The sequence below is a fragment of the Phascolarctos cinereus genome, unplaced genomic scaffold (assembly GCF_003287225.1).
Source record: "Phascolarctos cinereus isolate Bilbo 61053 unplaced genomic scaffold, phaCin_HiC Scaffold_9;HRSCAF=440, whole genome shotgun sequence".
In the NCBI taxonomy this organism is placed as follows: domain Eukaryota; kingdom Metazoa; phylum Chordata; class Mammalia; order Diprotodontia; family Phascolarctidae; genus Phascolarctos; species Phascolarctos cinereus.
Window position 1 is genome coordinate 256435937 of NW_027556402.1, and position 25272 is coordinate 256461208.

General features: G+C 54.9%; 2 protein-coding genes across 6 annotated transcripts in view; one reads left to right on the forward strand and one right to left on the reverse strand.

The window, feature by feature from the left end:
* The window catches only part of EHBP1L1 (EH domain binding protein 1 like 1), a 34974-nt gene extending 15249 nt beyond the window's left edge, over window positions 1-19725 (forward strand). For all 5 annotated transcript variants that reach the window (XM_078148416.1, XM_020968153.2, XM_020968156.2 and 2 more), the window contains 7 exons: window positions 11589-11640; window positions 11894-11967; window positions 12496-12619; window positions 13697-13796; window positions 16076-16149; window positions 18297-18411; window positions 18760-19725. In XM_078148416.1, coding sequence (XP_078004542.1) covers window positions 11589-11640; window positions 11894-11967; window positions 12496-12619; window positions 13697-13796; window positions 16076-16149; window positions 18297-18411; window positions 18760-18859 — 639 coding nt within the window. In that variant the 3' untranslated portion in view covers window positions 18860-19725. The remainder of the gene's footprint in view (window positions 1-11588; window positions 11641-11893; window positions 11968-12495; window positions 12620-13696; window positions 13797-16075; window positions 16150-18296; window positions 18412-18759) is intronic.
* Window positions 19726-20468: 743 nt separating this feature from the next.
* Window positions 20469-25185, reverse strand: KCNK7 (potassium two pore domain channel subfamily K member 7). The gene is made up of 3 exons (XM_020968159.2): window positions 24239-25185; window positions 21776-22168; window positions 20469-20825 (listed from the first exon to the last, which is right to left on the reverse strand). The coding sequence occupies exons 1-3, from the start codon at window positions 24555-24557 to the stop codon at window positions 20575-20577; spliced, it is 963 nt and encodes a 320-aa protein (XP_020823818.1). The 5' UTR covers window positions 24558-25185; the 3' UTR covers window positions 20469-20574.
* Window positions 25186-25272: the final 87 nt, after the last annotated feature.

Here is a 25272-nt window from a genome sequence, read left to right on the forward strand (position 1 = left end):
ACCGGCCCTCGTAGCCCTGAGATTTCCCACTCTGGGAACTTGCAGGGTGTAGCCACCCGTCTTGTGGTGCGGACCATGGAGCAGTGGGAGTCACCACGTGGGGAGACCCACTTTGTTGGAGGAGCCCGCGAGGCTGTGGTGACATGGAACGGGGTCAGGGCAGGCCCTGATGCCAGCCTCCCAGCCCAGGATCAGAGCCTGTGAGTGCAGAGGAAGGAAGGGAAGGGCGGGTGGCAGGGAGCTAAATCGGGTACCTCTGAGCTGGGCCTCTGAGAATGCAATGGAAATTGGACCTGGTCAGCGGGGTGGCGATATGGTGGAGGACCTGGTAGGGAGAGAGCAAAGCGGATGCAAGTTGACCTCACATCTGGCAATCCGGACTTAAGGGAAAGCAAGTCAGGGCTGAGTGTGTGCTTTGTGGAAGGCTTGGCCCAAGGAAGGAGCCCCCGGGGCCGCTTCAGGGAGTCGGCCCTTTCCCCAAAAGTGGATTTGGGTGACTCACCCGTGTTTGGACTTAGCTCATTTCCTAGTGTCAGGGAGGGAGCACCGAGCTTGCCGTAGCAGAGAGAAGAGGAGCTGGGTTCCAGGCTGAGCGTCTCTGCTCCTCTCTTGGCAGGGGCCCTCGGCCCACCTCCTTTTTCTGTGAGAGGAGGGGGCTGTATCATCTAGGTGGTCTCCAAGGCCTTTCTCCCTGTCAGGGAAGGCAAAATTCACCTTGGAGGAGACAAATATCCCTTGCCAAGCATGTGACCCCTTCGCCAGCCTGGTCCAGTTTCTCTGGACATGTAGAGTGCCTGGAGGGGGGGGTCACTTGAGACAAAGTGGGTCACGGGGAGCATTCTACAAGGAGCTAGGAAATGATGGGGGCAAAGGTGGGACCCAGAGAAGTCGCTCTAGGGATAGTTGAGGAAAGCTAGCCAGCTGGGGAGATCAAGGGAGGCTTCTTGGGGGAGGTGGCATCTGACCTTGACTCCAAGACCTGGGGCTGGAAAAGGACCTTAGGGGTTACTGAGGCAAAGCCCCTCATTTTCTGGGGCAGCCAGGGGCAGTGGGTAGAGCTCCAGCCCTGGGGTCGGGAAGACTCCTCTTCCTGAGTTCGAAGCTGGCCTTGGACACTTACCAGCTGGATGGCCCTGGGCAAGTCACTTCATCTTTTGGCCTCAGTTTCCTCATCTGTACAATAAGCTGGAGCGGCAAATGGCAAACCCTCCAGTGTCTTTGGCAAGAAAGCCCCTAGTGGGGTCACCAAGAGTGGGACATGACAAAACAGCCTTGTTTTACAGATGAGGAAACTGAGGTGTAGAGAGGTGAAGGAACTTTCCCAGAGTCACGCAGCTCACAATTGGCAGAGCTGGTATATAGGGCCAGTCCACTACTAGAGAACGTTTTCTGGACACGAGACTCTTTAAGATATCTTTTTTTGGGGAAGGAGAATTTTTATATTTTATTTTTCCAATTACATGTAGAAACAATTTTAACATTTATTCTTCAAACTTATGAGTTCCAAATTCTCTCCCTCCCTTCCTCCTCTTCCCCCTCCTTGAGAAGGCAAGCTATACATGTGCAGTCATGCACAATACATTTCTAACTTTTAAAATTGATGCCAAGCACAGACAATGCTGGGCTGCTTCTGATTGTCTATGCAGTGTTCCACACCCATAGGCCCCCACCTGCACAATGAGGGGAGGGGGTCCACTTTCTCCCATCTTCTCATTACCCACCAGCTAACCTCCCTCGTTCTCATTCTTGTGTTTGGCGCTGGCCTTCTCTCCACGGACACTGTCCTCATTGTCACGTGCACTGTTTTTCTGGTTCTGCTCACTTCACCCTGCATCAGTTCATAGAAATCCTCCCATGCCTCCTCGAACTCTTTCTGGTCACCATTTCTCTGAGCCCGTTCCATTCCTGTACCACGTCTATTTAACCATCCCCCATCAATCAACATCTACTTGTTTCCAGTTCTCTGAGTCCCAGACAAAATGGTGCTTGAATATCTTGGCGTGTCCTGGACGCTCGCAGGGCATCTGCCCAGCAGCAGGGTGCCTTGGTCGAAGGGTTCGAGCAGGTTACTTGATTTTTAGCCTAATTCCAAATGGCTTTCCATAGCAGTCGACTGGATTAATAGGTCCCCCCAGTATCGCTGTGGTTACATTGTCCAGGCTTGGGGCTTCTTACCAGCCCTGTCTTACCAGCCAAGGCCATGGGAGAGAGGGGGGCCCAATCAGGGTGGGGCAGGAAGCGACTGAGCTCATTAGGAGAAGTGGGATGGCTTCCAGTCTGGCAGCCCAGTGACTTGCATTCTTAGACCTGGAAGGTCAGGGGAGGATTGGGAACCATCCCAGTATCAGTTCCTCTTTCCTCGAATTTGTAGCAAGCCTGATGCCTTGAGCCATCAACCCACGGACTGAAAGGGGGCCTGCAGCCAGGGGGCCCCACCCCCACCCCAGGCCACCCACTGCTGACCTCAGGCCGAGAGGCCAGCCTGACAGCCTAGAGTGGTGACTTCCACTCATTGCCTTCATATACCTCGTCTGTGTAAGTCTCTGTGCTCGGCCACGGGCGTAGATGCAAAGGCTGGCTAAGCCTGGCATGACAGAGCCTCCACACAGTCTAGCACAGACCCAGGCAGCCCGATAGCACAGGATCCATGCCTTAGGAAGGGGAAAACAGGCTGGCGACGAGAGGGTTATGCCCTCCAACGATCAGGGAAGGCGTCCTTAAGGGCGTGATCTTTGAGGTGGACTTTGAAAAATGACTAGGACGAATATGTAGAGCCTATACCAGATTGTGCGCCGTCTTGGGGAGGGTGGGGGGGAGGAAGGGGGAGAAAAATTTTAAACTCAAAAGCACATGGAAGTGATTGTTAATAAATCAAAATAAATTTTAAAAAATACGTAAAAAAAAAAGAAAAAGAAAAATGAGCAGGAAGAGGCAGAGAGCAGAGTGTCAGCAAAGGCTTGGATGTGAGCCGTGAATGGCACGTTTGGGGAACAGTAAGGAGGCTGGCTTGGCAGAAGTGCTGAGTGGGCAGTGGTCTCTGACTGACATCAGGCTGGAGAGGCTGGGTGGTGCGAGCTGGGAGGGGCTTTGCAGACCGCCAGAGAAGCTGGGTGGGCCATAGGGAGCCACGGAGGATGACTGAGCAGAGACAGATGGAGTCAAGAGTATTGCGACAGTGATTTGCAGGATGGGTCAGAAAAGAGGAGTCTGTTAGCCCAGGCAGGTGGCAATGAGGGGGCTGGCAGATGTGCCAGAGGTGGGATCCAGAGCCCCAGATGGTGGTGACACTACCAAGGCAGAGGCCCACTGGATAGAGGCCAGGCTTGGAGCTCGAGAGCCCTGGAGTCAGACCCTGCCTGTCACATCCTGACTGTGTGAGCCTGAGGCCCAGGGCACTTAGAGCCTGAGGCAGCTGGGCAGACAAGACGCAGAGCCGGGGCGGGGCTGCTTGGGAAGAGGGCATCTCCTTACTGGGAGGGCCTGAGACAGGAAATCACAGGTGGGAAGGAAAAAACATTGCCCTTTATGCCATTATATGTATTCTCTCATTTGAGCCTTAAAGTGAGAGGAGAGAGAGACAGAGAGAGGGAGAGGAAGAGGTAAGTCTGCCTCAGTTTCCCCAACTGTAAAATGGGTGGAATAATAGCACCTTCTTCCCAGGGTGGTTGTGAGGCTTAAATGAAATAATATTTGAAAGCATTTAGGACAGTGCCTGGCACATAGTAAGTATTTAATAAATGCCAGGTTTTTACTATTACAGTGACACTCTGAGGTAAATTAATAGGCATTATTAACCCCATTTTACAGAGGAGAAAACTGAGGCTCATTGAGGTTAAGTAATGATTCAGATCCATAAAGGTTAAGCAGCCTGTGGCTAGTAAGTGTTCGAGGATGGCGAGGCTAGAACAAAGGACCAACTGAATGGCACCTCCACCGGCGGGCATGATGAGGGCAGAGGGAAGGGCGGGACCAGAGCTTGGAGGAAAGGGGAGGACCAATCGTAGAGGTTTGGGAGCCGTAGGCATGGAGGCGGGTGAGGGTTGGAACCATGGGAGTGAGTGGGATTACTGAGACAGAGACTGGAGCAAAGAAGAGAGCTGAGGGTGAGCGCCGGGAAGCCCAAGGAAGAGGAGAAAGAAGAGGGGAGGAGGAGGAAGAGGAGGGGAAGAAGAAGAGGAAGAAGAGGAGGAAGAGGAGAGGAGGAGGAGGAAGGGGGGAGGAAGAGGAGAGGAGGAGGAAGAGGAGGGGAGGAAGAAGAGGAAGAAGAGGAGAAGGAAGAGGAGGGGAGGAAGAAGAGGAGGAAGAAAAGGAGGAGGAAGAGGAGGGGAAGAGGAAGAGGAAGAAGAGGAGGAAGAGGAGAGGAGGAGGAAGAAGGGGGGAGGAAGAGGAGGAGGAAGAGGAGGAAGAAAAGGAGGAGGAAGAGGAGAAGGAAGGGGAAGAGGAGGAGGAAGAGGAGGGGAGGAAGAGGAAGAGGAGGGGAGGAAGAAGAGGAAGAAGAGGAGGAAGAAAAGGAAGAGGAAGAAGAGGGGAGGAGGAGGGGAGAAAGAAGAGGAAGAAGAGGAGGAGTCCTGAGAGAGGGCTAGGCCACTGGTGACCTTCAGTGGAGAGAGCAGGCTGGCCAGATGTCGGCTAGGGACAAAGCAGCAGGCTGCAGTGAGGCGGGGGCCCTGCAGGGAGGAGAGGGACGGCACGGCGAGATGGAAAGCGGGTGGGCTACAGGATTGAGGGGGGCCTTGGGAGGTGAGGGTGGAAGGGGGGAGCCCCAAGAAAGCCCTTTGGGCGGCTATGGAGAATGTGTGGAGGGGAGGAAGGGGGAATCAGCGGGTGAGGCAGGCAGGGCCAGGACTGGGAAGGCCTTTCAGCGCCCCAGAGAAGCCGGCCCATTGGTCCCGGGCGGTAGTGTGGTGACTGCTGAGTGTTGCTCTGGGCAGGATGCCTGGAGAGGGAAGAGTCTAGGGCCGTGTTCCCCAGAGCGTGGGGGCAGGTGATGGTGCTGTGAGTGAGAGAGGGGATGGCTGTGCCCCCCGAGGGCCCTCCTCCAAGACTTCTAGCTTGCCGAGCTCTGCCAGAGGTTGGGGGTGCCCTGTGCCTTTGAGAGGTGGAGGTTACACCCACGACCCAATGGGCAATTGGAGAGGGGATCTCCTAGTGTGAAAACTCCCTCCACTGATGCAGCTCAGCCACTCATCTGCAACTGAGCCTTCCTTGGAGTCGGCTTGTCCAGGGTCACTTGTCAGCCAGGATGTGTCAGGGGGAGACTTGAACCTGGTCCTCCTGACTCCAAGGCAGGCCCACTGTTCACCTGTGCTGCCTGCTGCTTGGTGGAGGGACAGCAAGGGAAGGAAGCAGAGCAGAGGGCAGGTCCAACATCAGAGGAGCTGGGCTTAAATGTCACCCGTCAGCCATGTGACCTTGGACCAGTCCCTAACCCCCAGCGGTACTGTAAGTTCCCCATCTATAAAAGGGAAGTTTCAGGGTCCTTGTGGCCCTAAATCTTCGATTCTGGAGACGTGGAAAGCAGGCTTCAACCGCCCCAGCAGCTCTCGGTCCCTCAGGTGTCCCCCTCCCCTTCCACAATCCCTGGTGGAGGAAGAGAGAGCTTGGGTTTCTCTCCTCCTCCTAGGGCGGACAGGACAGCAGACAGACCTGCTCTAGCGGCTTTGCCTGTCCCTCTGCACAGTCCCAGGATCATGCTCTGAGTATGTCTGCCCCTGAGCCCCTGGCTCCTTCTCTTTCATAGAATCACAGACTCCTAGAACACAGGACTTCTGAGCTAGGAGGGATAGATCAGAACACAGACCATGGACTGTCAGACCTGGGAGAATCCTTAGAGCACAGAGAATGGAATGTCAGAGCTGGAAGGGACCTTAGAACACAGAACATGGACTGTCAGACCTGGGAGAATCCTTAGAGCACAGAGCATGGAATGTCAGAGCTGGAGGGGACCTTAGAACACAGACCATGGACTGTCAGACCTGGGAGAATCCTTAGAACACGGACCATGGACTGTCAGACCTGGGAGAATCCTTAGAGCACAGATCATGGAATGTCAGCGCTGGGAGAATCCTTAGAACACAGAACATGGACTGTCAGACCTGGGAGAATCAGAACACAGACCATGGAATGTCAGCGCTGGAAGGGACCTTAGAACACAGAACATGGACTGTCAGACCTGGGAGAATCCTTAGAGCACAGAGCATGGAATGTCAGAGCTGGAAGGGACCTTAGAACACAGAGCATGGAATATCAGAGCTGGAAGGGACCTTAGAACACAGACCATGGACTGTCAGACCTGGGAGAATCCTTAGAACACAGATCATGGAATGTCAGACCTGGGAGAATCCTTAGAACACAGAACATGGACTGTCAGACCTGGGAGAATCAGAACACAGACCATGGAATGTCAGCGCTGGAAGGGACCTTAGAACACAGAATGTGGACTGCCAGACCTGGGAGAATCCTTAGAACACAGACCATGGAATGTCAGCGCTGGAAGGGACCTTAGTACACAGAACATGGACTGTCAGACCTGGGAGAATCCTTAGAGCACGGAGCATGGAATATCAGAGCTGGAAGGGACCTTAGAACACAGACCATGGACTGTCAGACCTGGGAGAATCCTTAGAACACAGATCATGGACTGTCAGACCTGGGAGAATCCTTAGAACACAGAACATGGATTGTCAGACCTGGGAGAATCAGAACACAGACCATGGAATGTCAGCGCTGGAAGGGACCTTAGAACACAAAATGTGGACTGCCAGACCTGGGAGAATCCTTAGAACACAGACCATGGAATGTCAGCGCTGGAAGGGACGTTAGAACACAGAGCATGGAATGTCAGACCTGGAAGGGACCTTAGAACACAGAACGTGGACTGCCAGACCTGGGAGAATCAGAACATAGACCATGGAGTGTTGGTGCTGGAAGGGGCCTTAGAACAGATGTCTTAGAATGTCCTAGAAGAGTCTTAGAACAGAGAACCTGGAATGCCTCAGAGCTGGGAGGGGACTGGAAGATCTCTTCCAGGCCCCACATTTTGTAGATGAGGAAAGAGCTCAGAGCAGTGACTCGCCAGGGCTCTAGGGAGTCCCAGCAGTCCTGGGCCAGGGACCTCCGCTCTCCACTTTCCCCTGCCCTGTCTCTCTTGCTCTCCAGTCTTGCTTGGGGCCTCTCTGACCCTGACGTGCCTGAGAGGCAATTTTCCATTATTTCTCCGATCCCTTCCTGACTGTTGGATCTTCTCTCCAATGGGAAGATCCCCACCTGGCCCTGCCTGCCCATCCTGCTTTCTCTCACCTGCGATCTCCCAACCCACTGGGGACCTTGCTCTTTTTTTTTCTTTTTTTAAAAATTAATTTATTTTGATTTATCAACAATCACTTCCATATGCTTTTGAGTTGAAAATTTTTCTCCCCCTTCCTCCCACCACCCTCCCCAAGACGGTACATAATCTGATATAGGCTCTACATAAACATTCCTATTAAACGTATTTTCACATTAGTGATGTTGTAAGTAAGAATTAGAACCAATAGGAGGAACCACCAGAAAGAGGAAACAAAACTCAACAGAAGAAAAAAAATAGCAAATAGTATGCTTCGATCTGCATTCAAGCTCCATAGTTCTTTCTTTGGATGTGGAGAGCATTTTCCATCACAAGGCCTTTCGGGATGTCTTAGCCTTGTATTGCTGGGGAGGGCTAAGTCTATCAGAATTAGTCATCACATAACGTGGCTGTTGCTATGTACAATGTTCTCCTGGTTCTGCTCACTTCACTCAGCATCAGACCACGCAAGCCTTTCCAGGTTTTTCTGAAGTCAGCCTGCTCATCGTTTCTTATGGCACAGTAGTATTCTGTTACATTCATATACCACAGCTTGCTCAGCCATTACCCAATGGATGGGCATCCCCCTAGTTTCCAATTCTTGGCCACCACAAAAAGCCTGGCTCACTTTCTTAATGAACAGTAGTCAGTGGCAAGCTCATTCCAAGGCCTTCCCCTTCATTTTTGCTGCCTCTTCTCTCAAAGGAGGCCTGAGATTCCTATCAGCTCCTCCACTCCCTGTTCTGTGGGCAAAGGGTCCCTCCTCTGGCTCTGACATTCTGGGCTCCATGCAGTCATACTCTGCCCAGCCTCTCCACACAATACCCCAAGCCAGAGAGGGCGAGTGGTTCCAGGTGATTGTGTAAGGTCCTCATTGTTAGAGGCATTGGTCCTTTGAATGTTAAGGAGGCCTCACCCAGAGCTGGCAGCTGACTTTCACCATGGCTCTGCTGGCATGGGAATTGCAGCGACTAGGAAAAAAAACAAGTAAGGGGCAGCTATGGACTTGTGTGGCCTCTGGAGGGTAGAAGAAGTGAGACTGACCCCTGCAGGAGCCCAGGAATCCAGCCTGCCTCTGGCCTCTCGCAGCATCCAGCTTAGAGGGAGGAGGCCAAGGCTGGGAGGTGGAGTCTGGTTCCCATGGAAACACAGACTGTCAGAGCTGGGAGTAGCCTGGCAGCTGACTGGGGCAGGACTGAGGACCTGGGATTTCCTTGGTTTGAGGAACTTCTGGGTGAGCAAACTCCCTTTGCCCATTCAGACAGGCACCTTTTCTGCAATTTAAAGCCTTGGGGTGTTATCCAGAGCACTGAGGGAGGAAATTACTTGTTCACGGTCTCTTCCCAGTGAGGGCCAAAGACAAGGCTCAAATATGGGTCTTCTTGACTTCAAGACCAGCCGTCCTGTAGAATACAGACCATGCAATGGCAGAACTGGGAGAAGCCTTAGAACATGGAATGTCAGAGCAAGGAAGGTCCTTAGCACAGAAAATGTCACAGCTGGGAGAGACCTTAGAACATGGGATGTTGGAGCTGGGAGGGCCCTTAGAGATCATTGAATCCGGCCCCCTGACAGACAGAGGAGGAGGCTGGGGCAGGAAAGCAGGCCTGGCCAGCCCTCGGCGTCTCAGGGGCTCAAGTCTCCTGACTCCCAGGTCCGGTGTTCTCTGAACCTCAGTTTCTCTGTGGACTTGCCCGTCTCCTTGCATCCCCCCAGTTTCCCAGCCTAGGTGTCAGCGTCAAGGCTTCTGCTGGTCAGCTTTGCCAGGTCTTGCTGTGGTGGGCTGCTTCTGAGGCCCTGGCCTTGTAGAGGCGAGGCTGGGTTCTCTCCAGGCCCCACTCCTCAGTCACAGTCCCTGTGCACAATTCCACAGTAAGTGCCAATTCTGTGCCCAGCCTTTCATCAGGAATCGAGGTCACAAAGACAAACAAGAGACAACCTCTGCCCCAGGGTGTTCACACTTACTAACTGTGTGACCCTGGGCAAGTCACTCTTTCAGACTCAGTTTCCCCATCCATAAAAGGAGGGTGATAATGTCACACCCAGGGCTGTTGTGAGAATATTAAATGTGCTAACAGGTCCAAAGCCCTTTGCCAATCTCTGCTGCTATTATTGCTGCCCAGGGTCACCTGAGTAGGAAGCAAAAGAGCTGGGATTTGAACCCAGGTCCTCTGACTCTATATCCCTACTGGGTGTAGTGGAAAGATCCCGAGACCAGGAGGAACCTGGTGCTTTGAGCTCGGTCCTGCTGCAGCTCCCCATAATTTACCCCTCAGCTATCTCTTCCCTAAGGGGCCTTCCCTGTCAAAACAAACTGAGATAAAGTGCAGCCGAGAATCTGGGAAAGTGTCCCTTGGGCCCTCCGCAGGGGTCTGGGCAGAGAGCTCCTCTGTGCCCTCGGCAGCAGGGAAGCCAGGCTCCGTGGAGTCAGCTCTGACCCAGACACCCCTGCCACCCTGTGTGTGTGTATATAAGGGGGGCAGATAGCAGCCTGGAGACTCTGGGTCATCCAGTAGGCCAGCCTCACCTGGCATGGGAGAGGGCTTGGTGGGGGCTGTCTGATCCTGGGGGACCCCCACCCTCTCTTGGTTGCTATAACTACATCCTGATGTCTCTGGGAAGAGGTGGCAATGGCGGGTGGCGGGGATGGTCAGGGTAATCTGGGAGAGACAGAATCGGGATCCTGGGAAACAGAAGGGCCGGCCGGGAAGAGACGGGCTAATAAGTGGTTAAGATGCCCGGCAGGAGCTGATGTTATCACCCCGAGAGCTCCTATTTTGGGAGCTGGCACATCTAGTTGGGAGGCCATCAGGCTCCCAGGCATACTCTTTATCATCTGGGCTGAGGGCCATGTTGGAGAAACTGAAGGCAGTGGTGAAGTAATGGGCCTGAGGGAGCCCCAGGCTGAGAAGGCAGAGAAGGCAGCTTGGGGTAGCCAGTCCTGTGGCCCCTGGGCCCCCGGAAGGGCAGATATTCACCTTTTCTGGGCCTCAGTTTCCCTGTTTGTAAATGGGGGCTTAGAGTAGATGATCTCTTGACTCTGACATTCTATGTTCTCTGAAATTCTTGCTCCAAAGTCTCTCCAAGGTCTAATCTTTTATCATTTTGATGAAATGTCAGGCTGACCCAGGACATCCTTAAGGACAGAACTGGAAATATTTTCCTTCTTGCGCACAAAATCATGGCCCTGAAATAACTTACCATGTGAAGCTCTGTCCACTGCCTTGGGCAAATCACTTCTCTCCGGGCCTCAGTTTCCTCATCTGTAAAATGGAGGTCGCCTTTTGGTTGCCTCCCAAGTCTATCATTCTATTTTCCTTTAGAATTCAGCTCACATCGGGGTGGGGTAGAGAGAAGACAGCCTAGGAGACGAGGCCTCCCCAGACAGCCCACAGTAGAGTCTAGGGAGAGGAGGGCAGATTGGTTCCCCTGCCCCCACAGCCAGAGTGAGGTGGAGGCAGCCCTGATGGACTGGACCTTGGGTCATCTGCCCATCTCCCCAGAGCCAAATGCAGGCTCTGCACTCAGTCGGTGTTTAATGTTTGCCGAATGAATATTCAACAATGTGAGTGAAGCATGGCCTTACCGAGTTAATTGTCCCAAGAAATCATGGAGGTTTCTACTCTAACCCTACCCCACTTTACAGCTGAGGAAACTGAGACCCAGAGTGGGGTGGCAGTGACAAGCCCGGTTCCAATCCAGGTCCTTGGCTTCCTAATTGTATTCTTTCCCCGTCCCTGGCTGCCTCCCTCCATCCAGGCTGGAGACAGAAATACATTCTGGAACGGCTGAGGTCAATTTGGAGATGAGAGAGGCCATGGGAGGAGGGGTGAGAATATTTGGGGCACAGCCCTCAACCCGACGGCTAACAGTACAAGTACAGCCCCTTCCCCGGCACAGCTCTCTGCCTGCTCCTGCCCAGAGAAAGCCTTGGATAACAACTCCTAGTAGTAAAGAGAGTTCTTTCCACAACCACCTTGTGAGACAGATGGTACAAAGAGGCTCTTCTAACACTTATGGCTGTCTGCCCTTGAGTAATACCCTTAATCTCCATGCCTCAGTTTCCTTCTTTATAAAATGGGAACAATAATCTTTGCTCTGGTGCTAACCACACACAAGATCTCCCTTTCTCTGGGCCTCACCTGTAAAGTGAAGGGAGACAGCAAGACTAGAAGACCCCTCAGGTCCCAGATCTAGGACCCCATGACTGCCTTCTGTCCTCAGCCATTTCTGCCTCTCACCAGACCCATTTCTTTCTCCACAGGAGACCCCGGCTCCAGATTCTGTCTCTGCCTCTGCCAACCAGAAGCCCACTGGTAAGCCTGGGGCTCATGGTGCCAGGGAGGGTCTGAGGGTGGGGGAGAAGGCACAGTGCCAGCTCCCAGACCCCACCTCCCCTGTGGTCATCACAGCCTCACACACAGTCACCCACAGCCTCAAGTTACAGGGATCCCCACTTTATAAGATGGAGTTCCCTCCTGGTCTCCCTGGACCCCAGGGAGAGATAGGGGGCTTCCTCTCCCACCGGGACATGACGGCAAGTGCATTCAGGGCGACCTCTGTTTCCAGATGTGGACTCTCCTGTGGAGGAATCATCGCAAAGTTCTGGTTCCAACGTCAACCCCAGCGAGGAGCCTGGGATGGTAAGGAGGGCTGGGTCAGGAGGGAGGGCGGGGGCACAGGGAAGGGAAGGTTGGGGTCCCCTGACCCCAAATCCTAGATCTGATGTGAGAGTAGTTTAGTGTATCTAAAGGAAGCCCTATCTGAGAGGCAACATTGCGTGGAGGAAAGAGAGAGACACAGAGGGAGACAGAGACAGAGACAGAAGCCATGGGTTCAGGTCCTGCCTCTGACATCGACTGGCCGTGTGACCCTGAATAAATCAGCGCACTTCTCCCGGCTCTGGGGAGCTAAGAAAAGCAGCTGAGCAGGCGCCAGCTTGCATCCGTAGAATCGCCTCCCAGGTGGTTCCTAGGCTGACGAAGGCGCGCATCCGTCGCTGTCCGCTCTCCAGAGGATGCCAGTGATCCGAGGGCTAGGATGCACCAGGGACCGTGGTCTGGGGGGAGGGATGAGGGGCCCCCGGAGCTCCGGGGGGGGGGCTGTGCAGAGGGCCGCGGGGCTGCATCCCCCTCCGCCAAGCTGAGCGCCTTCCTCACCCCGCCGTTCAGCAGCGATTCCAGGACACAAGTCAGTACGTGTGCGCTGAGCTGCAAGCCCTGGAACAGGAGCAGAGTCAGATCGATGGGCGGGCGGCCCAGGTGGAGACCCAGCTGCGCAGCCTCATGGAGACAGGTGCTGGCGGGACCCTGCCCCAGGACCCTTATCCTCCTCTTGTGTCTCCAAAGGGAGGGGTCAGTCTAGACCGGAGGATGCCCACGGCCCTTCCCAGCTCAGACGTTCCCTGTTCTAGGCTGTAGGAGTCTATGGTCTCTGTTCCCAGGCACCTCGGCTGTCTGACATTTCCTGTTCTAGGTTCTAAGCTAGTCTTCGCTCTCGGTTCTCCCAGATGCATGCTCTGCCTTCTGATTTGCCCTCCATGCTGCCCCCTGGTGCCCAGTAGTGGTAATGCCAGGGCTGGAATCCTAGGCTGCAATAACAAGGCTGGCTTGTCTGCCCCTACTTTGACTCGTTCAAAGACTACAACAAATGCCTCTTGGCACCTACTGTGTGCACAGCCTTGCACTGGTGCCAGAGGAGATACAGAGGTCCATAAGACAGTTCCTTCCCTCAAGGAACTTACACAGTTACATGACTATAATCAGGGGTTTGCTGGTAAATGTTTAACAACCAGCTCTCCTTCCCTTAAAAAATATAAACATATTAATATTATATTAATTTTAATATTATATTGCTATAATAATATGAATATGCAATAAATATATTTGTAACTTTATTAACATTTTTATTCAGTCTAGAAATAAGAAAAAAAACAGTAAATCCAACCCATATGTGTAGCTTTGGCCAATTTCCAAGGTCTAAATGCTCACACTGACAATTTAACAATCCTCTCCAAGTATGAGCTGGCTCAGGCACACCCCTGATGTAACTTACCATCTTGCAGCATTATCAAGGCTTTGTCAGCTGAGAGAATCTGGGAAGACTTCCCGAAGGAGGTTTTGAATTGGGCTTTAAAGGAACGGCAGAAATCTAACAGAAGAGTCAGGGAAGGGAGAGCATTCCAGGCAGGCGAAGGGTAGAAAGTGCAAGCAAAGGCCCAGAGGCAGGAGAAGTCAGTCTGTAGGAACGCTCACAGAGTGGCTGCCCCGCGCAGGGCACTATGCTGGGCTCTTCACCCCTGCCCTCTGGCAGCTTCCAGTCGAGGGGGAGTCTGCCCCTCTGGACCTTTCCACAAGCCTGTCCCCATTCCAGGTGCTGACAAGCTGCAGGAGGAGATGCTGATCCAGGAGTGGTTCACGCTGGTGAACAAGAAGAACGCCCTGATCCGGAGGCAGGACCAGCTCCAGCTCCTGTGAGCCCCGCGCCGTGGTGGGGGGGTGTGGATCCGTCAGTCAGGGTCCTTCCCTTCTCCATCAAAGGCTCTGCCGAGCACCTGCAATGTGCTGGGGGGCCCCAACCCGGCTACAGAGGGGGCACAGCCCAAGGTGCCTGGGCGACCCGCTGTGCTCAGTCCTGGGCAACACAGAGGAGGGAGGGAGGGAGGGAGGGAGGGAGGGGAGGAAGGAATGGAGGAAGGGAAGGAGAGAAGGAGGAAGGAAGAGAGGCAGGAAGGGAGGGAGGAGGGAGGAAGGAAACTGCTAAGCCAGAGGGTCCCGAGGAGGGCAGTCAAGCAAGGAGGAGGGCCTCAAGTCCCTGTTGATGAGGGCTGTGTGAAGGTACTGAGCATGTTTCACCGGGAGAAGAGAAGACTGCCCCCCCCCCCGCTCCCCCCCGCAGCTGCCTGCAAGTGTTTGAGGGGGGATTGAATTGTACTTGATCTGCGTGGCCTCCAGGGGGCAGGACTGCCAAGGCTGAGAGTGGTGTGGGGCGATTCCGTGACTACCTTATCAAGCATCTTCTATGGGCAGACCTCTGCTACCAGGGAGCAGGGAGAGGAGTGAATAGAGGCAGGGAGGGTGGCAGTGGAGACAGGAAGACCTGAGTTCAAATTCAGCCTTAGACGCTTCCTGGGCAAGTCATTTAACCTCTGTTTGCCTCAGTTTCCCTCATCAGTAGAATGGGGTCAGAGATAATGGCAATGACTGAACAGCAGCAAGGTAGATTAATACCAGCATCTCCCTTCCAGGGGTGATGTGAGGCCCACGTAAAGCACGTGGCACATGGGCCTGTCTGGTGTGGGGTAGGCACTACATAAATGCTTGTTCCCATCCCCTTTATCCAGGAACACCTGGGTTCGGGTCCTGCTTCTGACACTCACTGGCAGCCCCTGTGTAAAGCCGGGTGGGGGGTGAGACCTGCACTGGCGGAGGAAGTTTCCATCCCTGGCGCTAGATAGGTAAATGAGCTGAGACACGGGTCCTGCCCTCGGCGAGCTTGTTCTCTAATCGGGAGGGAAATGAGGCCCGTCAGATGATTTCTGTAGCCAGGTTTGGGAGTGTGATGCAAAGAGTGGAATGTCGAACTTGGAGTTAGAGGCTGCTGTTCAGTTGTGTCCGACTGTCTGTGACCCCACATGGGGTCTTCTGGGATACTGGAGAGGTTTGCCATTTCCTTCTCCAGCTCATTTTACAGATGAGGAAACTGAGGCACCCAGGGTGAAGAGACTTGGCCAGGGTCTCACTGTGACATGGTCAGTGTCTGAGGCTGGATTTGAACTCCAGTCTTCTTTATTGCAGCGCCACCTAGCTGCCCCTCATGGAGTTAGACAGGACCTGAGCACCCATCCAGGCTTTTAATACTATCTCTGTAAGGTTTGCAAAGCTCTGTACCTGCGTACAAATACGATGGTATTTGATCCTCATCTCACCTCTGTGAGGGAGGTGCTATTATTATCTCCATTGTGGGGAGACTGAGGCTGGAGGAGAGGTTGGTTGAGTGACTTGCCCAGGGTCACACAGCTAGCTAGCAAGTCTCCGAGGCGTGATTCAGACTCGGGTCTTGTGGACTCCAAGTCCCTCCAAGTGTAGGGCTCGCCTGGTGCATTTACTCAGTGGGTGACCCTAGGCAAATAGCTTTCCCCCTCGGAGCTGAACTGGGCCCCCAGGCACAACATGCAAGGAAGAGAGGAACGGCAGACCCAAGCAGAGCCACGCGCAAGGAGGCACACCTCATTTTTAATGACACTTTTAAATGAAAGGACATGTTTTGAACAGTGGGGAATTCTGCACACATCACACATAAGCGTGGTTACTCGATGATAAAGTGGCACATTCTGCAGTGAGCAGCATCATTAGTAATAACAGTTCCCATTTAGACAGCCTTTAACGAGTGTAGATATGATCTGGAAGGGACCTTATTGATTGCCCCCATTTTACAGAAGAGGAAATTAAGGCTGAGAGGGGCAGGGACTTGTCTAGAGTTACATAGCTGGTAGGTATCAGAGAGACTCAAAAGCATCACTCCAGTGTGGTGAAATGTCAGACCTTGCAAAAGCTGCCCAACTGCCTTGTCCCGGCCTCCGGGCCAGCCCCTCCTCTGTCCCTCTGGGCCCCGGATGAGAACACCATCTCCTCTGGCTCTTTCTGAAGGCCCCCCTCCACGTTCCCCTGAGACGTGGCTTGGAGGTTTCTGGCCCAGCACGGGGAGGTCAGGCCAGCCCCTGGAGCTGATGCCCCTGCCTTCCTGTTGCAGGATAGAAGAACAGGACCTGGAGAGACGGTTCCAGCTGCTGAGCAGAGAACTGAGGGCCATGATGGCCATTGAAGGTAAGGTGGTCACGGATGGAAGTGGGGGCGCCTCAGCCACAGCTGCCTTCTCCAGTGCCTCCCGCCTCTCATCTCTCCCTGTCCAATTCACCTTGAAGGCAGCTGCCAGACTGATCTTTCTAAGGCTCGGTCTGAGCGAGGTCCTCTCCTGCACAGAACCTTCAGTGGCTCTCTCTTGGCCCTGGCACAAAGCCTGGCATTGAGGGCACACCACCACTTCAGTCTTAATTCATTCACTCCCTGTCACAGTCAGTCCATCCTCCAGCCAAATGGGTCAGCCAACGAACATTTGTTAAGCTCCTACTATGGGCCATTAGTCCTGGGCTAATGTCCATGGATGCAAAGAAAGGTCAAAAGGAGCTCAGTCTAACACAGACACAACATGCAAACAATTGTGTATGAATAAAGATATATGGGTAGGGTAAACTGAAGGTTAGCTCCAGAAGAAAGCCACTAAGATAAGGAAGGCTGGGAAAGGCTTCCTGGAGAAGGTGGATTTTAGCTGCGACTTCAGGGAAGCAGAGACGAGGAGAGAGGGTATTCCCAGGAGGGGGCACCACAGAGAAAATGCCTGGAGTCAGGAGACAAAAGGTCTTGTGTAAGGAACAGCCAGGAGGTCGGGATCATTGGATCCAAGTGTGTGTAAGAGGGCTGATAAGGGGGCAACAGACAGGTTGTGGGGGGCTTTAAAAGCCAAAATGAGGATTTCCTGTGTGGTCCTGGGGGCCATAGGGAGCCATGGTGTTTATTGATTAGGGGAGTGACAGGGTCAGGTCTGTGCTTACGGCAATGACTTTGGTGGTTGAATGGAGGATGAACTGGAGTCAGGCAGTGCCCCCAGCAGCCAGTGCAACAGTCCAGGTGTGAGGTGATGAGGAGAGGAGAGGGCATGCATTCAAGGTAGAAATGACAGGACGTGGCAACCGTGCGGTTATGTAGGGTGGGAAGGAGTGAGGAGTCAAGGCCAGGACAACACTTAGACGGCAAGCTTGGGTGACTGGGAGGATGATGGGAATTAGCAAAACATATATTTTGACAGCCATTTGACATTTTGGCAGTAATGGGGCAGTTAGGAAGAAGTGAGGGTTGAGGGGGAAAGAAAGTGAGGTCAATTTGGGGCATGTTGAGTCGAAGATGTCTGAAGAGTTGGAAATGCAATACTGGAGGTCTGGGGAGAGGAAATAAGCATTTATGAAGCACCTACTATGTGCCCAGTGCTTTACCATTATTATCGCATTTGTTCCTTACCACAAGCCTGGGAGGTAGGTGCTATTATCACCTCCATTTAACATATAGGGAAACTAAGGCAAACAGAAGTTAAGTGATTTGCCCATAGTCACACAGCTAGTAAGTGTTTGAGGCCAGATTTGATCCCAGGTCTTCCTGACTCTAAGCCAGCATTCCATCCACTGTGCCCCCACCTGTCTCATGGCTGGACAAATCGATCTGAGAATCATTTGTATAAAGATGAGAGCTGGAAACAGGGATGCCGATGAAAACAGCAAGTGATCGCCTGCCTCCCTGTAGTGCCCGGACCATTTTCCAGGTGCTCCTTCCTCATTTCTGCCTGGAAAAGAAATTCTGCCCTTCCTTCTCGTTCTATCTGTCTCTCTTTTCTCCCTCTCCACCCCTCTTCCAGCCCTTCCTACACAGGCTACCTTGTTTTACCCTTCTATGTCTATGTCTGTGTCTTACTACAGTCCTTTCTATACAGTCTACCTTGTATTTCCCTTCTGTGTCTGTGTCTTTCTCCAGCCCTTTCTATACAGTCTGCCTTGTATTACCCTTCTGTGTCTGGGTCTGGGTCTTTCTCCAGCCCTTTCTAAATAGTCTACCTTTTATTATCTTACTTCTGGACACACTAATGAACTGTCAGCACCCTAAAGGCAGAGACTGGTTTCTTTTGGGGGGGGGAGGGTATTGGCTTTGTATCTCTGCTGCCCAGCACAGGCCCCTGGGCAGAGTAAGTCTTTAATAGATGTTTATTGATTTGAAATGAGGCAGACAAGAGACAGACAAGGCAGACACAGATCTACAGACAAGCCATAGGGTCACAGAGAGAGGCACCAGACAGCCCCACAGACAAACCTCAAGGACAGAGCTAGCCTTCTCATCTCCCCTCCCCTGCTTCTGTGCCCTATCCCCAGACTGGCTGAAAACGGAAGCCCAGCAGCACCGGGAGCAGCTCTTGTTGGAGGAACTGGTGTCTTTGGTGAACCAGCGGGACGAGTTGGTGCGAGATTTGGATAAAAAGGAGAGGATGTGAGTGTGGCCAGCTATGCCCTGGGCCTTCCCCGGGGAGGGGGGCATTGCACTGGGATGACACCTGGAGTTGCTGGCTCAGGCTCGTCCAGATTTTGGTGGCACTGTGTGGGGGGTGGTGGTGGGGGTGGTCGCCTTCTCCTGCTTGTCCGGTGGGCGGTGGAACATGACAGGGGGAAAGAGCTTCATCCAGCCCATTTCTGAATCGTTCGCTGTCCTGCGACCCCCTTGACCCTTTACCGCCTGAACCCTGGACCGGGGAGGGTGAAGTGGACCCAGGAGCGGCTTCGATGGCCAGCCTGCCCCAGGGTCCGGTCTGAGTTCGGACGTTGACCCTTCTTTTCCCAGAGCCCTGGAGGAGGACGAGCGCCTGGAGCGGGGGCTGGAGCAGCGGCGTCGGAAGCTGAGCCGACAGCTGAGCCGTCGAGAGCGCTGCCTGCTGAGCTGAGCCCGGGCCGGGCTGGACTGGGCTGGGCCGGACCGAGCCGCGGACCGCCGTCCAGTCCCTTAGGGTGGCCGCTCCCTTTTGGGGTGGGTGAGGGACGAGGGTCGCCGCTGGTCCGGGCTATGGCCACCCGAGCTTCCCGGGGTCCTGAGTCCCCAGTCCTGGGGATCTCCTGTCACCCCACCCGTCAAGCGGAGTGGGCCAGGAGGCCTGGCACTGGGCCAGAGGGTCTCTACTCCCTTCCGATCTGCCTGGCTCCTGCGGCTCGGCCGGCCTAGGTCAGGCAGCTGCAGTCCAGCCACAGGCCTCCGGGTCCCGCGCTCCGCCTTCCCGCACCCCCAAAGGATCCGCCTCTCAGCTTTCGTCCTTCCCCACCCCACTTGTGCCTTTCCGCGCGTGGCCACCAGAGGCCGCCGTGGAGCCTGGTTTGCAGCACTCCCGGGGTGTGGGGGGACCCTAGCCATGGGGTCGGCCCGGTCTCCAACCCCGCGCCCAACGGGCCGTATTTATTGAAGCGTGTGTGCGTATGTGTGTATGTATATTTGTGTATGCGTGGGAGCCTAGGGGGCCCGCTGCACTTGGGGACCCTCGACCATCTCCAGTGGGTTCTTGGACCTTCGGTAAACGAACGAGAGGGAGTCGGGGCAGAGTGCTCCATAGCTCAGTCCCCCAGGTTCCATTCCGCCTTCCCCCAGCCCAGCAAAGGGCTCCCGTGGTTCTCGGTAAGCGGGGGTGGGGGGGGGTGTAACAGAACCATCGATAATTGAACCTGTGGTGATGACTGGCTGCCAAAGTCGTCTCTGCAATCCCTCGGTCCCCCGGACCACCCCCAGGGACCAGGAGTTTGCCGCAATAAATTCTGACTCGGAGCCCGGGCTCCGCCTCTCCTTTCCTCGCGGCCCCCCCATGCCAGGTGGGTTTGGCGGGGGGAGGAGTGGCCTAAGGGTGGGCGAGGCTGGGGGAGGCAGATTTGCAAATAAGGCAGTCCCCCCAGGTCTGGCTGTGGAGCCAAGGTCGGGTCTGCATCCTAGCTTGGCTCCGGGGCCACTGTGTGACCTGGCAAGCGCGTGCAAGCCCCCTCAGCATCCCAGCTTCCTCAGGCACAGAATGAAGGGGGTGAAGACCTCGGCATCTTCCAGCTCTGAGTAACATACAAGAGCTCATGTTCCTAAGGTACCAAGGACTTCCGTTCACATCAAGGCAGCGAAGGGGTGTAGGACAGGAGACATTGCCCATTTTACAGATGAGGACACTGAGGGTAGCCTGCATTATAAAACTAGCTGGCCCGGGCTTCTGTGGCCTTAGGCAAGTTTAGTTCCTTCCCTGGCCCTGCTGCAGAAGGGCCATACTGTTCCAGTGCCAGATGCTGGGTCCAAGGCATTACTTTTTACCAAAGCCCCTGGGCTGCTGTGGCCGGGCCTGGGGGCTTGGATCTGAGGGGGCTGGGAAAGACTGAGCCGCAGACAAGCAGGAAGCACACTCTTCTTTATTCACATACACCCCCACACCACCCACCTACACACCCCCACACCACCGACCTACTCACCCACCTGCCCACACATACACACCCCAATACCACACACACACACACACACACACACACACACACACACACACACACACACACACACACATCCCCTAAAGCTCGCAGCATCCCATCAGCTCCCTCAAGCCCCATAGTTCTAGCCGTTTTCCACTCTGGCCATGTCGACCCCACTTCACACTGTGGAGGAGGGGGACACTCCAAGTTCTGTGGGGCAGCTCAAGGGGTGCTGATCTGTCCCAGGGAAGGTGGTAGGAGGCGGGCAGTTGCTAAGGGTCAGAGCATCCTGAGTCACAATGCCCGTTTGGTCCTCTGGGCTCTTGGAGATGCTGTAGCTGAAGAAGGCCACGACTGCTTGGACCTCCTTTAGCTCTGAGACTGTCTCCAGAGTCAATAGCAGGGTGAGCAGCCCCAGAAGCAGGTAACCTGGTGGAGAAGAGTGAGAGTGAGGGAGAGAATAGGATGAGGGCCCCTGGGCAGCCGAAGTTCACATTGTTTGTACCCCTGCTCTTGGAAAGAGTGGCTGGGCTCTTGCCTCACCCTCCTCTCCTGCTGTGCCTTCCCCACTTCCTTCTGGCCTCTGGGTCCCAGCCTGGGAGAGACGCCTGTCTCTGCAACAAATGGGCAGCTGAGCCCTCGGCCCCTGGGATGGGGAGCAGCGAGAGGCAGAGTCTTCCTTCCCTTCTGCAGCAGGCCAGCTTCTCAGTGGCAGTCACAGAAGGGACCTCTGAGGCATCAGTCATCCCCTGGTTCACACCCCGCACAAGTGACCAGCTCCCCCTCGCTCCACCATTGCTAGCACTGCCCTCTCTGGCCAAGAGGAGCAAGATGCCTAGGCCTCCCCCAGGAGAGCTTTCTGCACAGTTTGAAGATCCTTCTGGTCTTCCTTAATTCTTAAAAAAACACTCCAGTTGTGGTAAGCTGCCTCCCGCTGCTGGGAAGAGCCTTCCTACTGAAGGGCCTCAAAGCAGCCCCCTTGGGGATGCTTGGTCACCAAAAGCCAGCTCATCCCCTCCCCAAGCTTCTTTGTCATTCACCTCCTGCTTAAGGCAAGACCCTGGAAGGTTGTCCCCCCCACCTTAGGAAAAAGCACCAGGTTTGGAGTCAAAGGACCTGGGTTCAGTCTTGACTCTGGCACTTATTACGCCTTTAGTGGAGTCATCTTTCTCCTCTGTAAATGAAGGAGTTGGAGTAAATGATCCTTGAGGGCCCTTCCAATTCAATTCCTCTGCCACACTGGCCTGCCATGGTGCCTGAATTTCCACCATTAGAGCTACTTTCTACTTAGGGACTGGGTGTTCAGTGTAAAGGTGGCCTCACGGTCAGGAGGGTTCCCGGGCTCCCACCCCACCCCAGTGACCATCTCCTTTACTCACAGATGAGGGCCAGCTGGGAGAGCCAATAGAGGGCAGGGTGGCGGTCCTGGCCAGGCACCATGTCCCCCAGCCCAATCGTGCTGAGCGACATAAAACAGAAGTAGCAGGCGTTCAGCAGACTCCAGCCGTCCTCCTGGCTCCAGAGCACCAGGGTGGGCAGCAGAACAAAGATGGCGCCGACCGTCAGGCTCAGCAGGGAGGCTTGGAGCCAGGGGACCCTGGCAGGGGCCAGGCCACAGCGGGCAGCCGCCCAGATCGCCAGACTGTGCAGTGGGCGCAGCAGGTGCTGGTGCAGGACAGTGGCCAGCACAAGACCCGCGGGCAGGCCCAGGCCTGCGAAGCCCACACAGAAGGCCTTCCCGCCATCTGAGAGCAGGGCCGTGTGGCCGTAACCTGGACGGGGAAGAGAGGGAAGGAGGGACTGAACAGTGGCCTGCCAGACATGCAGGGACTGTGCCCTACCCATCCCCTTCCTGGCAGGAGTCTTCCAAGGCCTTCCAAGGTTCTCAGTTCTCCAGACCCACGGAGGTCCCCAGTGAAGCTGACTCCAAGCCGGGAAGCCCGGCAGCCACCCTTCCCTCCCGTTAAAAGTCTCCTCTCTGACTTCGGAGCCACCCTGACCTTGTGGGAGCTGCCCCTCCCCCAGGTCCCCAACAGAGATGCTTATCAGGGCGTGCCGTGTATCCCCCTCCTCAGAGGTCAACTCTATAAAACTCAGTCTCCAAGTTCAGCGGCCTTCAGAGGCTGGAGGCCCAGCCAGGTGGGAGCAAGAATGGACCCTGCAGGGGGCAGCTAGGTGGCGCAGTGGATAGAGCACTGACCCTGGAGTCAGGAGGACCTCACTTGACACTTACTAGCTGTGTGACCCTGGGCAAGTCACTTAACCCCATTGCCTATCAAAAAACAAACAAAAAACCAAGAATGGCCCCTGTGACATCCTCTTCTCAAAGACCTCCCAAGATGGGGAGCTCACTACCTGGGCAAGCAGCCCTTCCACTTTTGATGGCTCGGTTCACTAGTGAGCTTTTCCCTCCTCCGGAGCCCAGATTTATTATCTGTCTCTTCGTCACTTCTGTTAATTCTTCCCGCAGCTGCTTAGAACAATCCTCCTTCTGCAGGGATGCCCCAGCAGCCGGCACAAAGCTCTGTATCCCCCGGGCATTTAAGGAGGGTGACCCGTCCCCTGCGACGTTGCTGAGAGTCACGTGACCACGTCCCACGGCTCTTGAGCTGAGAGATTCCAGAGACCCTCACCTTTGGGTCCAACCTCCTGATTTGATGAGTGGGGAAACTGAGGCCCAGAGAAGGCAATGGCTTGCTCAAGGTCCCCCAGCCAGCCCTCGAAGTGAGCATCCCAGCTCTCAGTCTATGGGCCCCTTTGTACGCCCCTTCTTCTAACGTTTCACTGGGATATTGACAGTTGGGATTCTGAATAACAATTCAATTCAGCAGACGCTCTGAGCCAGCCAGCACTGGGCTGTATGTTGGGGACTGACTTTCTTTCTTTTGAAATTTAAGCAAAAACCCAGACACCATCACCTGCACTCTCTAGTGGCCTCATAGACTATTTGGAGTCCAGAGGGCCTGAGTTCAAATTCTGCTCTACACACTTACTAGCCGGGTCCCTTATTTTCTCTGAGCCTGTTTCCTCATCTGTAAAAACGGAGATAATAATATCCTGGACAAGAGAAAAGTCGGAGTGGGGGGGAACCTGGGGGGGAGCCATCCTCGCTTTCAAATAATTGAAGGGTTGTCACGGGGAGAGGGTTGTTCATGTTTCTTTTAACTGGAGGGGGGCAGAACCAGGGGTGGGGGTAGTACAGAGGTACATCGGGCCTCGATCCCAGGAACATCTTCCCAACAGAGCTGGAAGGAGTGAGCTCTCCATCACTGGAGCGCTTCAAGCAGAGGGCAGCTCTCCATTTGTTGCCGTTGTTGTTTTGGCGAGGCAATGGGGTTAAGTGACTTGCCCAGGGTCACACAGCTAGTAAGTGTTATGTGTCTGAGGCCAGACTTGAACTCAGGTCCTCCTGACTCCAGGGCCGGTGCTCTGTCCACTGCGCCTCCTCGCTGCCCCTATAGTTCTCCATTTGTCAGAGAGGTCACGGGGCCTGAGGACCCTCCCAAACCCGAGATTCGGGGCCGGGTTCCGCTCGCTCCTCTCCAGTTCCAGAGGGAGCAGCCCGGAGTGGGTGGGGCTCAAAGGCAGGACACACCCCTGCTGGCTGATAAACTGGAGGTACCGGTTGGGAAGCGTCAGGGGTTGGGAGGCTATCCCCCTGCACCCCACGCTGGGTGCCTGTGTGTGCAGAGGGGAATCTCTGGTCTTGTCAGTGGGCTGCCCCATCCAGGAGCGCTAGGGCAGGGGGAGGAAGACCCTGGCCACCATTCCACCCCATGGGGGTCGGCAGTGTGTGGGCTCTAGAAATCCCTGGCCTCTTCCCTTCCTCCAGGGCCTCTTACCTGTGGTAGTGAGGATGCTGACAGCAAAGAACAGAGCAGAGGCAAAGTCCCAGTTCTCAGGCTCGGTGGCATTGCCCAAGGCAGAGACGCCATAGGTCTGGGCTCGCAGGACCACCTCCAGTAGTGCCTCCAGCTTGTCAGGGGACAGGCAATCCCGGTGGTCTGCCTGGAAGGCAGCCAGGTGCCCCAGCAGCTGTTCCCGGAGCCTGTGCTCAGGGGGACCCTCGATGACCATGAACACAGCAGACCCTAGCAGTAAATAGGCCAGGTAACAGGCCAGGAGCAGCCAGTATCGGGCCCCGGGCCCCATGCCCAGCATCCCCCGTGCTCCTCAGATCCGGGAGCAGGGGAGGGGAGTGGCGCAGGGCTCCTGGGCTCTGAGGGACAGGGACGGACAGCAAGCAGCTGAGAAACAGAGCTCCTGGGTGCTGGGAGGAGGACAAGGGCGGTGCCCCGTGTGGGTGAATGAGAGGGGATGAGAACCTGGGATGAGGGAGGAGCCTTAAGCTGGAGGTGTGTGGGCTGGGGACCAGGGGAGAGTGATAGCAGTCACCCTAAAAAGCATCTTGCAATTTACAGGTGGAACAGAGGGAAAGAGACTTGTCCAAGCACACTCAGCCGTTAGCAGACCCCACAGGTCCCGAGACTCTGTTCTCCTTTCTTTCCAACCCCGTGCTCACATTCTGTGTCGTCACTTCACCAGCCACGGGCGGGAGGCAGGGGAGCGGTCACCGTGTCCAAGAGCATCTCAGGAGCCAGATCTGGGAAAAGCTGGAGAGATTATCTGGCCCACCATCCTCAGTTTACAGGTGGGGAAACTGAGGACCAGATAGGCCCCAGATCCTCAGGCCAAGCTCCCACAGCTCTAGGGCCTGCAAGGAAAACCCAGTGCTTACTGCCCACCCCACTGATCACCAGAGCAACAGCCAAGCCTTGAGGGTTTTGTTGGTGGCCTCTGTACCATGTGCGCCCCTGCTTGGGATGCCTTCGCATGTCACCTCAGCCTCCCACAGCCCCCGTGCCCCCTTCTACAG